The sequence below is a fragment of the Pantherophis guttatus genome, chromosome 2 (genome assembly GCF_059756535.1).
Source record: "Pantherophis guttatus breed Tessera chromosome 2, ASM5975653v1, whole genome shotgun sequence".
In the NCBI taxonomy this organism is placed as follows: Eukaryota; Metazoa; Chordata; class Lepidosauria; order Squamata; family Colubridae; genus Pantherophis; species Pantherophis guttatus.
This window is the reverse complement of record NC_142064.1, coordinates 211905820-211923241: the sequence shown is the minus strand read 5'-3', so window position 1 is coordinate 211923241 and position 17422 is coordinate 211905820. Positions and strand designations below refer to the sequence as shown.

General features: G+C 41.2%; 1 protein-coding gene across 1 annotated transcript in view; it reads right to left on the bottom strand.

The window, feature by feature from the left end:
* The window catches only part of TWF2 (twinfilin actin binding protein 2), a 68222-nt gene extending 64429 nt beyond the window's left edge, over window positions 1-3793 (bottom strand). The window contains exon 1 of the mRNA XM_034439474.3: window positions 1674-3793. Within this exon, the coding sequence (XP_034295365.2) occupies window positions 1674-2013 (340 nt within the window). The 5' untranslated portion in view covers window positions 2014-3793. The remainder of the gene's footprint in view (window positions 1-1673) is intronic.
* Between the last annotated feature and the right edge of the window lie 13629 nt (window positions 3794-17422).

Below are 17422 nucleotides of genomic sequence, written 5' to 3'. Positions count from 1 at the left end.
ACAAGCATAATTATTGCTAATGAAGCTTAAACTATCAGTATCCATGAGATTGTTCTTTCTTTCAGAGAAAATGCAGATGTGCAATTCACCCAGCCATTCAGTCAATCCAGTACGTAACTTACTGTAGTTTAAGCACTGCCCAGCAATACTGCTACTTTTACAAGTTCTGAACCCTACCACTCACTCACAAGATATTTTCTTGGTTTTCAAACACAGTTCTTGCAAGTCAGCTTCATCCTGTTACATCAAATTGCACCTTTGCTGCTCTGCTATCAGTCTCTCACTCTTTGGGGTTATAGCCATTTATGCAGATTGCGCTGTTTGAATGTAATGCACTTAAAATTAGCAGCATGCAACACTTCCAACTACTGAAAAAGTGCTGTCTAAATCTAGAGACTGAATTATGAACAGATAGACTAGGCCTCATATGTATTCCAGTAGCCTGACACTGTAAACTGAAAATTCACAGAGTTAAAGCAAGATAAAGATGTGCTATTGGGGGGGTGGAGGTGGGGGCTGGAGAGGGGTTCAGGACGGGCCAATTATAATCACCCCTATTTGATTTGTGCAGCTGATACATGTATAATTTACTGTAGTGATACAATCCCATTCTGACAGCTTTCCAACTCAAATCTTTAATTATAGTTACTTCTTGTAGCACAGTTATTCTGTGGTGCATTTCAACAAAACCCAAGCATGCAGAAAGACAGGGATTAAGAGTTAGCCTCTGGATGCTAAAGATACAAGGAAGCAGAGACGTACTGTAAAACCATAGAGCTGCTTCCATGTGGTGAGGGAAATGGCTCCGACAATTATGATTCACACTGCAGAGCCAACATGTTAGGTGATTTATACAGCAGCAACCAGAACAGGCTGCCACATCTCAGTTCCGTTGCAGAGTAGAGAAATGCCATGAGTACCCTCATTCCCACATTAGCAACTGCACCCAAAGGCATGAAATAAAAAGAAGGAACCTTCTGTTCAGATCTGAAATGTACACTTAAAAGAGATAATAAATATGTATGTATGTATGTGTATATATATGTAAATATGCATGTATGCATATATGTAGAATGACAAGCTAGGAAGGATCACTGAACATCCGGATGAGCAAGGGCTAAGGAGATGATGCCTTTTACCTTCAAATAAATGGTGTAGACAACCCCTTGAATAAACGGATACTTGCTGGTGACTATGATGTAAGAAAAAATATGGGGCGCTGTGGGGTATCCTTGGCAATCACGGCCACCCACACAGCATCGAGCGAGATTTCTAGGAATTACTTTTCATTGTAAATGTGCCCCCACTGCTTCGAAAAGCCTCCCATCCCCACCGCACAGGCAGATGGGTCACAACTCCAGGCGGGGAAGACCAAAGGGATCAACCCGGGAGGAAGAGTCGTCTGAACGATCGAGGCCGAGCTGCGTGTCAAGAGCCCCTTTTCTCCGACCCCAAATCGGGAACGGAGCCGGAGGGCAGAAGAATGGAGGTTTGCACGAGAGGACGCCCAGCCGCCAAGGCAAAGCCGGGGGGAACCGGTATGAATGGGCAGCAGCGGCATTGGGCGGCCCGCTTGGCGACAGGCTTCGGAGCGCAGCGCTCCGGGGCGGCACAAAAGGTGGCAGCAGCAGCACCACCACCCCATCCCCTCCCAGGGCTCCCCGTTTTCCTACCGTGGATGCCGGTCTGGTGAGTCATGGCTCCGCAGCTGCTCCGCTTTACCAGATCGCAGCTCAGCCCCGTCTCCGACTCTGGCGCAGGAAACGGCTTGGTTGCAGCACCGCCTGCTTCCGGGTTCCTGCTGACTGGAGCTGGCGGGGCTGGGCGAGAGCCGCCCGAGGCAAGGCCGAGCGTGTCGCCAAGCGAGCCGCGCTCCGAGATGAGGGGCGGCGCTGCAGCGAGGCCTCCATTCATTGCTGTCGCCCTCGGATCTGGAACGAGAGCTCCGCCGTGTGGGAAACGCGCTTCAGCGTGGGACGCATCTTGGCCCTTAAGGAAGAGGAAGAGTAGCATCCGCACGGGAAGTCTGGCGCCTGAAATAATGTGGCACGGAATGGCTCGGCCCTTCTGAGCGGTTCTGAGGAGAACCGTTTGCTGGACCGTTTCATACAGAGAAAAAAGAAGGAAGAGGAACAGTTTGGAAAAGGCAGGCAGGAGAAACCCAGATTGAGGTGCTTCTACATCTCAAAGTGGGTTCCTATTAGGGCTGCCCTGTGCTGAGAATTTCATAACGTTCAATTTTTTTAAAATATATCTTTGTATTCTGCTTGATGAAGAGAGTCAGTTTGGTGTAGCAGCAGGTTAGAAACTGGAAGACCCTGAATCTTATGCACAAAGCCAGCTGGATAACATTGGGCTTACTCTTAGCCCTGGCCCAGGGGTCAGCAACCTGCGGCTCTGGAGCAGCATGTGGCTCTTTTGCTCCTCTGCTGTGGCTCCATCACTCAAAATATGTGTCAGAACCGCCAATGCCACATGATTTATTGAGCTTTTCAACCCCCAGTAGGCCAACTATGGATAAATCCAAGAAAAGAAAAGTTTCAGAAAAAAATAAGAACGTTTAATTCAACTACATATGCTAGTTTTATGGCCGCTCAAGAAATAGTAAGGCACGGGTAGGGTTTTGTGGCTCCCGATGTTTTCTTTTCTGTAGAAAATGGGCCCAAATGGCTCTTTGAGTGTTTAAGGTTGCAGACCCCTGATCTAGCCCTAGGAAGGTGGAAATAGCAAGCCACTTCTCAAATATGCCAAAGAAAGCTGCAGGGACTTGTCCAGGCAGTCACCAGAAGCCAGAATTGAAGGTGTATACCCATCCACACATTGCCTGCCTGCCTTTCAAAAGAATCACACATTTCATTGAATTTCTCATGTATGACTGGAGTTGCAGACTTACTTGGGAGGGAGGGATCATATAGTGAGTAACTAATTAACCACTCACATCTTAGTGTAGTTGGTTGTGGGAATCAAGGTTAGTTTAAGAAATACTGTTCCCTTTGAATCTAGACATGGGATTGAAGAAGTGGCTAAATTAACAATGGCCTGTTGTGCAAACAGCCTGTATGTGAAGTTGCCGAATGTAACAGCCCAAGGCATTCAGAAATAAACTCCAGAGCCAGTTAGAGCTAATGGTTAAGGCACCAGGCTAAAAACAGGGAGAGCATGAGTTCTAATTCTGCCTTAGCTATGGAAGCCAGCTGAGTAACTTTAAGTCAGTTTTTCTCTCTTAGCCTAACCCACTTCACAGGGTGGTGGTTGTGGGGAAAATAGGAGCAGAAGAGTGTACTGGATATGTTTGCCGTATTGATTTGTAAAAATAATAAAGATGGGATGAAGAAGCTTCTTTGGTTCTGACTGAATGGTGGAGGATATCCTCCACCACTCAGTCAGAACCGAAGAAGCTTCTTAGATAAGAAGCAAAACACCTTCAAGGAAAAACAAAGTCTAGTTGCCTTTTGAAAAAGCAACTTTGAGACAATAAAGGTGGGATGTAAAAAATAAAAAAATAAATATGTAGGAAAACAGAAGCCTTTTTTTCAGATTTAACGGTTTGGATGAAATTGGAAGATCAGTTGGGATATGCTCTTCCATTAAAAGTTTAGTAGATCATGTGTTTGAAAAACAGCTGCTTTGCTTATAGTGCTGCAATATTGCCTTGCAATGCATACATGTAGGCTGTGGGATATAAAACATAGTTTAAGATGCCCAATTTGGAAAATAAGGTAATAAGGCACCTACCATAGCAATACGTGCTGGCAAAGATTTTCCTATGGTCTCTATATTTCTCCTACCCACCCACTGCTGTTCTCCATCTTCCAAAGACTCCCAGTGCCTGCTTCTCACTGGCTTTGCTGTTTTTCTCCTGATTACTTTCTTCCAAAGCATCACAGTGACAACTAGCAAGGCAGCCAACCCATGTTACCTTCTCAGGTAAACTCACTGTTAATTGCAGCTGTGTTGCAAAGGGAGAGTAACAAGCATTGGGGAGAGTGGGCTGCAAAGACAGGATAATATTTGCAGTAGCTGCCATTTTTTTGTTTTCAGATTCTCTGTTGTAGTCACTGATAGTGGTACATAATATATGTTCATGACGGTAGTTTTTGGAAGAAAGATGTCTAAAACAGTGAGTTAGGTAAAGGTTTATTTAAGAAATGTTTTTCAAGGGGCACTTAAAAACTCTGTAACTCTGCTAGCCTTATTTTCTCACCCTCCCACAATATATAGTAACAACTATTATTGGAATGGTATTGCTGTAATAATCAGTGGCTAGCCATGCTTCATATGTATGTGTCTATGTGTGTTTATAGTTTGAGAATCTGGGTAACTCAAAAAGAAACACACATTGGGATTACAGGTTGGAAGATTACAGAACAGTAGAATAAAATTACATGGAATAAAAATAGAATATACTTTGGGTGGATTGTAAATTTCCAGACAGCCCAATTTTATATGGTTTTTCTTTTCAGCAATAGTGCTTCAGAACTCATACCTTATGCTTTATATCTCTCAGTAGTTGATATCTCATGTTTTTTTCCAGAAGAGGCATTTACTCAACAGAAAAAAGGCATATAGTTACTCTAAAGCAGTGGTTCTCAACCTGTGGGTCGGGACCCCTTTAGGGGTCGAACTACCCTTTCACAGGGGTCTCCTAAGACCATCAGAAAACACATATTTTCAATGGTTTTAGGAATAATTTTATGGTTGGGGGTCACCACAACATAAGGAACTGTATTAAAGGGTCGTGGCATTAGGAAGGTTGAGAACCACTGCTCTAAAGTTAGGAGTATAAGTTTTATAAGGAGGTATTCCAGAGGTTGGCGAAAGAAAATAAAAATAAACCTCATGTAAGAAATACACAGTGATAAGTAATAAGTGATAAGAGGTCTATTTAAATCTCTATAGCTAAGAGCCTGTCAGGTGCTCTTTAGCAAGGAAAGAGTTCCCCTCAAGTGACTGCTGGAACTGCAGAGTCCATCCAAAAGGAAAAAGGAGATGAGCTGAAAGAAGAGACAAGTGATGAAAGCCCTGAGAGCATCAGTTTAATCAATAGAAGCCATGTTACAAAGATCTGTAATTTAAATCCTTTGGACAAAGAACGGATACAGAAGCCCATTCCTTTTACTAATGCTTTGAGTGTTTATTGCCTCTAATTGGCAGGAGATTATAGATGCAGAAAGCCAGGGCATGCAAAGCTGAATTAAAAATAATGGCTCCATCTTGCAAAGGGGTTTCACTGAGAATTCAGTAGCTTTTCCATGGGAATCGTTTGGCTCTCAGTTTCTTCTGTATGAATAATCTCCTAGGGGAAGAATCTATGTTTTGTTCTGGTAACATAATTGGATTGCTTCTTCCTAGCTTGAAAAATGCTTTAATAGTTCTTCTGTTTCTTTAATTAGGAAATTTTGCAAAAATGATGGCATGTTCAGTGTTTAGATGCTACTAACTAAATTAAGGGATATATAAGAGTTATTTTCCTGTTCTCCAGTCTCTGAAGGTCTAGTTCAGTATCTTGCTGATTGATAGTCTTATTTTCATTCTATCAGTGTAATTTGATCCTCAACACCCTTTTTTAGATTTTCTAAATTCTGGTTTATTATTAAGTCGTAACATGATTTAGGTGAGTTTTCATAGAATCAGAATTAGAAATGATTCTAGCGGTCATCTTGTCCAATCCCCAAAGAGCTTTAATTTATGTGGGATCTCTCCAGCCGTCCATCCATCCTGTTGAATCAGAGTTGACTCCTGACAAGATCATTTCAAGATTTCCAAAGCAATTTGCAAGTGCCTGCTTGAAGTGCCTACTCATGTTCTTCAAGTTTCTAACCTGATGCCTTAAAACCAGTACACTAAATGGGCTCTCCTATCTATATTTATTGTAGTGGAAGTTAAAATTGAGAAATATTTGAGAACTGCTGCACTAAAACATCTCTGATAATGATTTGTTCAGCCTCTCTGAAAAGACCAACTTCTGTATAAAGACCACTAGAACATTGTATGAATCCAGTAATAGCAGTTAGTTCACTAAATCAAGCTTAAAATATTTAGGTATTATAGGAGCCAAACTGAATATATTGGAAAGTATACTGAAAAAAATTCTAAGTGTAAATAATATGAATGAGATTTGTTATATTTTATTAAAAAAAACAGGCTCACATAGACGATTTGATGATACCAAATCTGTTCAAAGGCATTTTCTGATATATATTTTTTTCCACACTACCTAAAGTTTTCCTTTAGTGTTCTATTGCCATCTAGTGGATTTTCAGATTTGGCTTTTTAAAAAAAATTGCAACAGATAGAAGCTACCTCCTTTTTGCAGAAGGGTGGAAATGAAATAAGGTCTGATGAAATTCCAAAATTCAAAGTTGGCAAAATTCCATCTGACTTCAAAATTTGAGACTTATAAAAGCAACAGGTCTTGCTTATGTCTTGGCAATAGGCTAGAGAGACAAGGTGTGGAAGGACCATGTATCAATATTGTATACAGATATGGCACAACTACCATCATCAATATGCAAAGATCAACAAAGTGATTCAATTTCATTGAAACTATTCTCACAAAGTCTAGAAGTAATTGTGTCAATTGTCTGAAGTGATCCAAAGAAATAGGATTAACAATAAATAACCTTAACCACCTATGTTTTGTCATCTTTAGTATGATCTTAAAAGACAAATAACAGAATTAACATCAGTAAATTATCAGGCTTGAAAATGAACTTGAAGAAGAAACAAGTCATGTATAGCAATTATTCCAAATCTTTTGTCAATAAAAAATTGACATCATGAATTGGGAAGGTCAAAAGCTGGATCCACTGATTATATGCCATTTAAAGTCAGTTTTTATTAGATGGATGGACAAATGATGTAACTCCGTTCCAAAGGTATTTAACTGGAAAGGTTAAAGCAACTGAAGAGATCATGAATTGTAATCAGTTGGTTTGGCATGATAATGGTGATGCGTGCAGATATACTTTGGAATAAGCCTCATCAAATTATGTGAAATAAACATAAATTGGAATAAACCACTTTATGGCTTAGATTGATATGTGAATCCAATCAATACCTGGTGGAACTGTATGCATCAGAGCACTACTCTGGGAAAGTAGGAGGTCCTTTTCCCTTGGGTCTGTTCAGACCTTTCCAGTCCTATTTTTACAAGTAGACATTAGGACTGTATCCGGATGGTTTGGCATTAGAAAACTATAAGAACATTTCAGCATTGTAGGGCACATTGCTATCAACCTCAGATTCAACATCCTTCAGGAAAAGCACAACTTCAGAAGAGTCTAGAGTGCATAAAGTGTTTAAGGTTACTTTGCCTCATCTGTTATAGTTCAAAACAATGCTCCAAAATGGGATTAAAATAATAGAAGGTAGTATTGCAAAAGTTGAAAACTTACGCAAATGTGAGTCATTTTTCATCTCCCTGTTACCCGGGAACAATTCCTGGATGCTGCAGAAGGATGGATCCCCCAGTTATGAACCTTGTATGAGGTTGGGATGGGAATTCAATCTGGATTATTCCCTCCTTCCCTTGCAGAAAAATAAGGTAAGCAAACCCACCTTCCAATCCATCTACATTCAAGGTACTTCCATCCTCACAGATACTGTACACAAACAATGTGTAGCATTGTTTGCCATTACCACCTTTTGGAATTTTATTTAGTCAGCAACCAGGGGCACATTAAGCAAACAGCTGTTGCTAAGACATTCTTCTCATTTTGCATTCCATTCCCCATTATGTGCTTGCTTAATCATTTGTAATCTCTTCAATACAGGTAAATGTAAACATTAATTTTCTCATACTAATAATCCCAAAAGCTGGGTGAAGTTTACAAAGAGCACAGGATTGAGGAAAAAAGGAGTTATAAGATTTACCTTTTTTTTCTCCATCTTCCTTGAGAAAATATGAACCTTCCTTGCCATTAGGGCTCACCTGACTGTTTGGAGTCAGGTGAATCTTCCTGACCTTTAATTATTTAGGGGCAATTTCTTAATAAACTCCAAGATTTATGACTATAGAGGCATCTCTCTTGGTGTTTTCCTCTTTTGGTATCTCTCCTGCAACTTCTAAACTAAGTGTCAATATATAGATTAACAAGGGGCCTGGTGGCTCAGCAGACAAAGCATTGTGATTAACACCAGCTGTCTGCAATTACTGTAAATTCGAATCCTACCAGGCTCAAGGTTGACTCAGCCTTCCATCCTTTCTAAGGTAGGTAAAATGAGGACCCAGTTTGTGGGGGCAATAAGATGACTTTGTATAAAATACACAAAAGTATGAAGGCTATTGCTTAACGCACTGTAAGCTGCCCTGAGTCTCCGGAGAAGGGCGGCATATAAATCAAATAATAAAAAAAAAACAATGCCATATTTTATAAGATGCAAAAAGGTTTGAATTTTAAATGTTTCAAGCTTAAAAGAGGTTCCAGCTTTTCCAGAAATATTTTTAAACATCCTGCATATCTTTAGTCTAATTTTATATCTTGTTTTTTCCTATCAAAGTTTCAGGTAATGCACCAGTAATCCTCACTTACCTTGACAATAGAGATTGGGACCATAATTTCTATCACTTCTGGCTGGCACTATTAAGCCAGGAATCAGGAGGTTACCATTTGTAACCACCTGCCAGTTTCCTCATTCCTTGCTTGTAGGAGGCTGGAAAAGGCTACAAATCATGTGACTGCAGGGACTCTGTGATGGTTGTAAGAATGAGGACTGTTCCACTTGTTCAGTGCCATCATACGGTCTCAACAGTTACTAAACAAGTGGTCTTTAAGCGAGGAACACCTGTACATGAATAATAATAACTTTATTGTCATGTACCAGTGGTGAAATGTAAAATGTGTTACTAATGGTTCTGTGGATGTGGTTTATATGGTGGTGGGGGGTAATGTGACGATGGGTGTGGCCAACTTGTTCTTTTTAACTTTTAAAAGCATTTTTTCTACAACCTCTTCGGTTGAAGAGGTTGCAGGAAAAAATGTTTTTAAAAGCCTCTGACGATCAGGCAACTCAGCTGGGATCGTCAGAGGCTTTTAAAAGTATTTTTTAAATGCTTTTAAAAGTAAAAAAAACAGCCTCTGATGATCGCGCGGCTCAGCTGGGCATTGGAGGGGGGGCTCAGGGATTTTTACTACAGGTTCTCCGAACCACCCGCCATCATCGCTTCCAGATCAGGCGATCCGGTCCGAACCGGGAGCATTTCACCCCTGCATTGTACGTGTATACACAGTATACCCATACAACGAAATTCACTTAACACCCAAAGACCAGGTCCAACACACATAACAATCCCCAAACACACTCCCACCTACCACAATTCCCCACCTCTAAATGACCCAAACATCCACACAGCAGACCAAGTAATACTGTCCAACAGCTCACTGATGGTGGCCCTTTAGTTCATTGTTGAGTGCAATTATAGCTCTAGGATAAAAACTATTCAGAAAATGTGTGGTCTGAGTTTTAATTGTTCTGTATCTTCTGCCAGAAGGCAACAGTCCAAAAAGATTGTAAGCAGGATGGGAAGAGTCTCTGAGAATGTTATGCAAGTTTCTCAAACAGCGAGATTCAAAGATATCGTCTAGGGCTGGTAGCTAGAGTCCGATGATATTCTGGGCAGTTTTAATGATTCTCTGTAGAGCATTTTTGTCCGCTACAGAGCTGCTCCCATACCATGCAAGAATACCATATGTCAGGACACACTCAATGGTGCTGCGATAGTAGGACAGAAGTAGATGCTCAGATAGATTTATCTTCCTGAGCATTCTCAGGAAGTACAGCTTCTTCTGTGCCTTCTTCAGAAGCATGTTAGCATTCATAGTCCATGAGAGGCCCTTTGAGATATAAATGCCTAGAAATTTAAAACTACCAACCCTCTCCACCTCCTCACCATTTATGTACAATGGTAAATGTACATGTCTCTTCCTCCTGAAGTCAATTATAAATTCTTTAGTTGTTTTTTTTTTTTGGTGTTAAGTGTGAGATTATTTTGTTTACACCACAATGTCAGCCCTTGTACTTCCTTCCTGTAAACAGACTCATTGTTCTTATTAATGAGCCCTACCACTGTTGTGTCATCCGCAAATTTAATAATTGAAGGCTGTCTCTTATTTTATCCTCAGTCATGAAAACCTGTGAAATGATCATTCATGTATATATGATTTGATTTTGTCTTTATACGTACTGGAAAGGCAGGTTTTGTTGTTTGTAAATCATGCATTCTGGCTAGGGTGAACAAATGCTGGTGGCTCATGTATCCATGTCATCCTGGTCTCCCTATTTGCCTCCTTTTCTGCCTCTCCGACTCATTGCGGGAAACTGAATTTCCTGCCATTTCAGGATGGAAAACGGATAAAGACAATCCTGAAAATATGCATATTACAATTACAAAATAAAGGACAGCTACACAACTTTTCCACTTAAGCTGTATCTTACCCCAATAAAATGTGGCCTCATTCACTATTCAACCTTCAGACTATTCAAAATATTAAATGCAGCCTTTACCAACTTAAAAGAATATTGATTCTGATCTGAGGGTAGGATCCTAAACCCAAGTAATTGAAGTTACAGATAGCCTTGAATTATGACAACAATTGGGACCAACATTTCTGTTGCTAAGCAAGGCGGTTATTAAGTGAATCATGCACAATTTTACTATCTCTTTTGCTGCAATGGGTAAGCAAATTGCTGCACTTGATAAGTGAATCATGCAGTTGTTAAGCGAATCAGGCATCCTCACTGAATTTGCTTGTTGGAAGCTGGTTGGGAAGGTTGCAAATGGCGATCATCCCAGGATGCTGCAAATTCTGTAAATACATGCTGGTTGCCAAGCACCTGAGTTTTATTACATGAATGAATGCTATGGTTGTCGTAAGTGCAAGGACCAGTCGTAACTCACTTTTTAGTGCTGTCTTAACTTCAAATGGTTGCTAAATGATGGGTTGTAATTTGAGGGCTACTTGTATTCAATAAACCATGTTTAAACAAGCCACAGTTTAGCTTGGGATATAACCACTAACTCAAGTGCATTATGCGAACCCCAGCCAAGATCCTACTATTCTCTCCCCACCCCACCTCACCCCATGAAAGCATTGGGTTGGGTTGTTAGATGCATCCATCTCAGGAGGTTATATCTTTGATGGCTGGAATGTATCTTTTTATCTCTGAACTATTGATTAAAAAATTTTATTTCACATTAGCTACCCAGAGTTGCTTTTCAACTTGTATTTCAATTAATACATTGAATTAATTGATGCTAAATTCATCAAATATGAGAGATTGTGGGAAGGGTAGGAAAGGAATGGAAGAATCGGTCCTTTCAGGCAGGCCAGATGAAAAAAGAGACACTGGCAAGGATTACTAGAACAACATATCAAGCAAAATCAAAGTGGGGTGTCTTGAATTTCTGCCTCATTTCTTTTATGTACACCGAGAGTGTATGCACCAAGACAAATTCTTTGTGTGTCCAATCACACTTGGCCAATAAAAAATTCTATTCTATTCTATTCTATTCTATTCTATTCTATTCTATTCTATTCTATTCTATTCTATTCTATTCTATTCTATTCTATTCTATTCTATTCTATTCTATTCTATTCTATTCATCCCTTTTTCTGTCCTAGGTCTATGTTGACACCTTTTATATGAAGAGATCATAGGCAAGTAATCCAGAGTAAAGTGAATGGCAGATTATCTCATAAAGAACAAGTTAGTTAGGTTGAAGAGCTATCTAAAGCACTGAGACAAACTCTGCCTTAATAACTTACTATAAACAAACGTGAGAAATCCCTATAAAAATTTCCAAGATTTTGTGTTTATTCCAGACTAGTATTAAAGATCATGAGTGGGTCATGACATTGAATGAGCTCTATGATTTAGCAGAACCCTGTTTTTCATTACTTCAAACAAACAGTGATATCATGAAACCTTTGGTAAGTGTTGTACAAGGCTAAGTATTGGAAAGAAATTGGAACGGAAATATAGAGGCTTCAAAATGTTGCTAATGTTGAAATCTATTCAGATGTTGCTCGATTACGAAACTAGTGGCGGCACTGGCATTGATGTCATCTGAAATGAGTCAGGATGAGCAACACAGAAGAAAGGTGTGAATTCCATTATTTATGTCTGTTTCTAGCAACTCTCTGTATGGCGATACGCGATACACGAACATTATTTAAAATGAAAACGAACCATGACAAAGTCATGAAGAGCTATGGAAGCCAGTACTAATGAGCAACCAAGTAGCAGAACGAATTAGCTGTCCTTCTTGGTTTTCCATGTGCCTACCCCGCAAGACATGAGTGCAGCGATGAAGATATTCTTGAGTTACAACTGCTGGAATTTTGTGTTCTTGACTGGTGACTGGGATTCCCCAAAGTTGTAATTCTGATGGGAAGCACCCAGCCTTGCATGGAGAAGAGATCAAACATGGAGCTAGCTTGGAGTCACTGTGCAACTGCAAAAGGGCTAGGGTAGACCCCGCCCCCCAAATTCCTTGCAGTCTTATCTAATTGTTCCCAGGTGTAGGTTGTCAGACTGGTGAAATTCCTGTGTTATAGGCAGAGCACAATAAAGGAGTCAGCTTGAACTCTGCAAATGTCGGTCGAGTTGATTGCACCTGATAAATTCAGCAATACAGGGTAGACCTTCTGCTCTCCATACACTAGGGACTGAGTAAGTGGGCACTCAATTCTGTACGAACAAGCATAGCCTGTACTATTCTTGGTTGTTGCATGGTATCCCTTTCATATTTTATTTGAGAGGTAGCTTATTTTCAGATAATTGAAATATATCTAAACATTAGATATAGATCAAAAATGAAGTATCAGTGGAGAAATTCTGAAGAAAGAGTTCATGTTTAGAAAATTCTAGTCGTTTTTTACTGCTGTATCGCTTATTTGCTTTTTTGTACTGATTTTTTTTAACTTTATTGTTTCTTTAGAAACTAAGCTACTTAATCCTTGTTTTGATTAGAATACTGCTCTTTTCACTTCCTCATTTATTACTAACTGTATTTTTGTTATATCCGTCTAGGACAGGGGTCAGCAACCTGCGGCTCTCCCTTAGGTGCATCTGTGCCTCCAGTGTGTCTTACTGGCAGCAGGGCGGGGAGCAAGGTCCCACCAGGGCTTTTTACCTGGTCTGACACCCAGTGATTTCAGCATGCCTCCAGTGTGACTTACTGGCGAGTGGGGGTGAGGACTAGTTCTGCTGGGTGTGTTACCCAGCCTATCACCCAGTGACTCCAGTCTCTTGGTTAGCAGCAGCTCTCTCCCCTGCAGCATCCCATCCTCATTGCCACTATTCTGTAGTGGGCTTCAGTATAATGTGAATGATGTAGGAATAGTATAGGATCAGCTATATGAACACTGAAGGACCCTCTTTATTCACATTATTGTAAAGAAAGAAATGTGCTTGTTTAGAAATTACACTAGGTCAGCTAAATTCCATTCTTGGTAATATATATCTTCTGAGGGGCCTATCTGTCAAGGATGCAGAGACATCCATCTGAAACAAAAAGTTAATCATTATCCAAAAGCAGTCATGAATCTACGCATCAGCAAACACAGAATTGAGGAAGGTTGTTTAGCTAAAATAATCTCATGAACTAGAAAATAATGAAAGAATTTAGTAATTAGAAAGTGTCAATTATAATGTAACAAATGTATTTAACCATATATGGAAAACTGCTGTGCTTGCAAAATCCTTTGTCTTGGAGATGTATAAAAGCAGTTGTATCAGAGCTCTTCAGAATTGAAGATACAAATCTGGTTCTGAAACTGCACAATAAAACTGTCTCTGGCTGACCCAGAAATGTTGTTTGGTCCCATCATTCCATAACAAGTAGGCAAGTACCAGACCAGCAGAGCTGCAACAGCATTTATTGACTCAAAAATGGAACTGAGGAACTGCAGGCAAATAAATGCCTATTATTTATACTCTAGGCCCACAGGGCCCTAACCAATCATAGAACTAGAAAAAGCCCACCCAAATATAAATGTTCTAAATTTTCCTCCAAAACAGTTGGGGTCATCTAAAGGTTAGTTTCACTTTAACACAACTATATACATTCAATACATAACAAAAACTATCAAGTTCAAATGGAAAGATTCATGATAAGCTTTATCCCCATAAGAGCCAATATAGTGGTTAAGGCAACAGGCCAAAAATCAGGAGCTCCTGAGTCTAGTTCTGCTTAAACACAAAAGCCTAATTGGCTGCCTTTGGACCAGTCCCTCTCTCTCAGCCCAATGCAACTCGCAGGGTTGTTGTGGAGAAAATAGGAAGGGGAAGGAATGCTGGATACTTTCACTGCCTTACATTGTTTATAAAAACAGTAAACAGGATACTGTATAAATAATATATCAATAAACCAACACTTGTTTTGAGCCCAAAGCAAAAATTAAGAGGTACATCTGAAGGGGCATTTTAACAACTGTTTGAAAGCATCGAAGCATTGCTTCGAAGCTAAACCAAAGCTTCCTAACAGGACAATTAACCACTGGAACAGCTTGCCTTCATAAATCATGGATGCTGCATCACTGGAGGTTTTTAAGAAGAGACTGGACAGCCACTTGTCTGAAATGGTATAGGGCAGTGATGGCTAACCTTTTTGCCATCGTGTGCCAAAAGTGGGGGGAGCGCGGGGGAGCGTGTGTGCATTCCCACACCCATAATTCAATGCCCCCCGCATGTGCACATGACTCTCCCCGTGCTCCCCCTGCTTTTGGCACACAACAGCATAAAGGTTACCGGTTGGTCCAATAGGCCCGTTTTTCGCCCTCCCCAGGCTCCAGAGGCTTTCTAGAAGCCTGGGGAGGGCGAAAACAGCCTTCCCCCCCCCCGGAGGCCAGAAACGTCTTATTTCCTGACTTCCGGTGGTCCCGGAAGGCCCAAAAATCAGCTGGCTGCTGCATGCATGTGCGCTGGAGTTGAGCTAGGGCAAAGCTCGTGTGCCTACAGACACGGCTCCGCGTGCCACCTGTGGCACGTGCCATAGGTTCGCCATTACGGGTATAGGGTCTCCTGCCAAAGCAGAGGGTTGGACTAGAAGACCCCCAAGGTTCCTTCCAGCTCTATTCTATTCTATTTGCCTACCTCCTTTCTTTTGAAAGGGGGGGGAGAGGACATTTTATTTCTGGAAACCCACCCCCTTCAAACGTTTGCTCGATTCCCTGGCCTTTCATTGAGTCCTCGCTGCTCAGAAACTTTCTATAATGGCCACTCCCTCCCTCCCTCCACACACACACCCGTTTCTCCATCAGCTTCTTCCTTCAGCACCTGGAATCCAAGTATGCTGGTGGGGGAGAGAGGGAGGGAAGTGGTCCTGCAAGCCCAGGTGAGTCCCACTCACCTGGCAGGCTACCTCCTCAGAACAAACAGTTGACCAGATCAGGTGCACTGGGTTGCTGCCATCATCTGATCCACTCCCCATACCTACCCCCGCCTCTCCTCCTCTTTCCTGAGCGGCTGATTGATGATGGAGGCGACGGTGCTGGAAATTTACCAGGTGGAGGGTTGCTGGTGGGGCTATGGCTGGAAGGAGAGGACCAGACTCTGGAGACCGAGGGCAACGTAGAGTCTAAGGGCTGCTTGTTCCACTTCCCGTCCCCATCATCTGATTGCAGGCAGCTCCGAGTTGCCACTCCCCTCTTTCATGGTCCTGCAGCTGGGCTCATTGGCCACGCGTCCCAACCACTGGCCTGAGCAAGCAAGAGATTCCGGGTTTGGTGGTGGGTTTGGAAGGGAGCCACCCCTCTATGGCTGGGAGCACCCCCCATGTTTCAAGGCAGTTCCCCCGCTTTTTCTCCCTCCCTCCCTTCCACCCTCCATTAGTTGGAAATTGTAACTGTGTGAATGACGGAAGCTGAGTTTTCTGTGTTTGGGTGGTGGAGAGAGCAAATATAGCAGGTTGCTGCCTTCCTCGCTGTGCGCCGTGGGTGATGGGGGAGTTGTGTTGTCCAAGTTGGAGATTGGAGCAGGCAGTTTGCTTCCTTGCCTAGCTGGTTGTGAAGCCTGGTTTTCAGTGGCTGAGTTGGGCAGTTAGGGCTCAAGGCTGGTCCGCAGACAGCAATTTGAGGCGAGGAGTGGCTGGGAGGGGCGAGGCATGGCCTATTCAGCTGAATTGCACAAAGTTAGCTATTGGTTCTCCCGAACTGATGCGAACCGGCTAAATCCCACCACTGCTACCGATAGAGGATAATATTTGTAACTCGGGTTGAAATGAGTAATCCTTTGTGTTCTTTGAGAGTGGTTGTTTTCTTGTGGATATTTCATTATCCAAACTAGGTAACACTAATATTATCTGCATAATTATTTATTTAAAATAGCGCTATTCCAAATATTAATAATACAGAAACTGCAAAGAAATTTACAAATATTTTAAAGTAATAAAACACAGTTACGTTATTCAAAGGACACAGACCATAAGATGATCAAGGACACTAAATGGTCTCAAAAACATGGACCTTTTAATTTGTCTGAACTATCATCCAGAGCCAAATTTAAATATAAGCTAAGCAAATACTGTATAATTTAGAGCCTCACAGAAGGAAGGAGCATTTCAAACTTCCAGTGGTTTTTGAGTTACAGTTTTATTGTAATTTCTTATATGAATTACATTTCCATCAATTAAACCCTCCTATATGGCTCACATGAGCCTCATTAATTAAGATATGCTTTGTTTTGCCTGCCTTCACATCCTCTGTTCACAGCAGGCCCTTTCTCACCCTTTCACAGGATTGTCAGGCATTTTGGTAGTATTCTTCTCCAATTCAGGGGGTTACACTGTCTTCTCTGTTAGCACTTATCAATTAGATCTTCCCTATATCTAAATCCAGCCCTTCTGCCAGCAAGGAAGTGGTGCCAATTGTCAAATTGACCAGCAAATATTTTATAATTAGACTCCATAAAGCTCTGCAGAACTATTATAGGCTTCAAATGGTGAGGAGGCATGACTATGACTAAGCAAAGATGTCATTTGCTATAAATATCTTCTTTCTACATTATTGTTGTTAACAGTAAAAACCAATAAAAACTGGATGTAGAAATCAAAACAAGGAACTAAATTTTTATGTATTCAAGTATTAGTAATCAAACCAAAGTCTATTTAGAATGGTATCCTGTCTCCAAAAGAAAATCTGGTTTGAATAATAATAATTTACTAAGCTTGTATACCATCTGATTCTCAGCAGCAATGGGTGGCTACTTACAACATCCTTCAATTTGGTCATCAGAAGTATAGGGATTATTGATCTGGTAGGAAATATGGTGTGTATGTGCACACACGGATATGTACATATAAGAGGTGGGTTTCAGCAGATTCTGACCAGTTTTGGAGAACCGGTAACGGAAATTTTGAGTAGTTGAGAGAACTGGTAGTAAAAATTCTGACTGGCCCCGCCCCCATCTATTCTCTGCC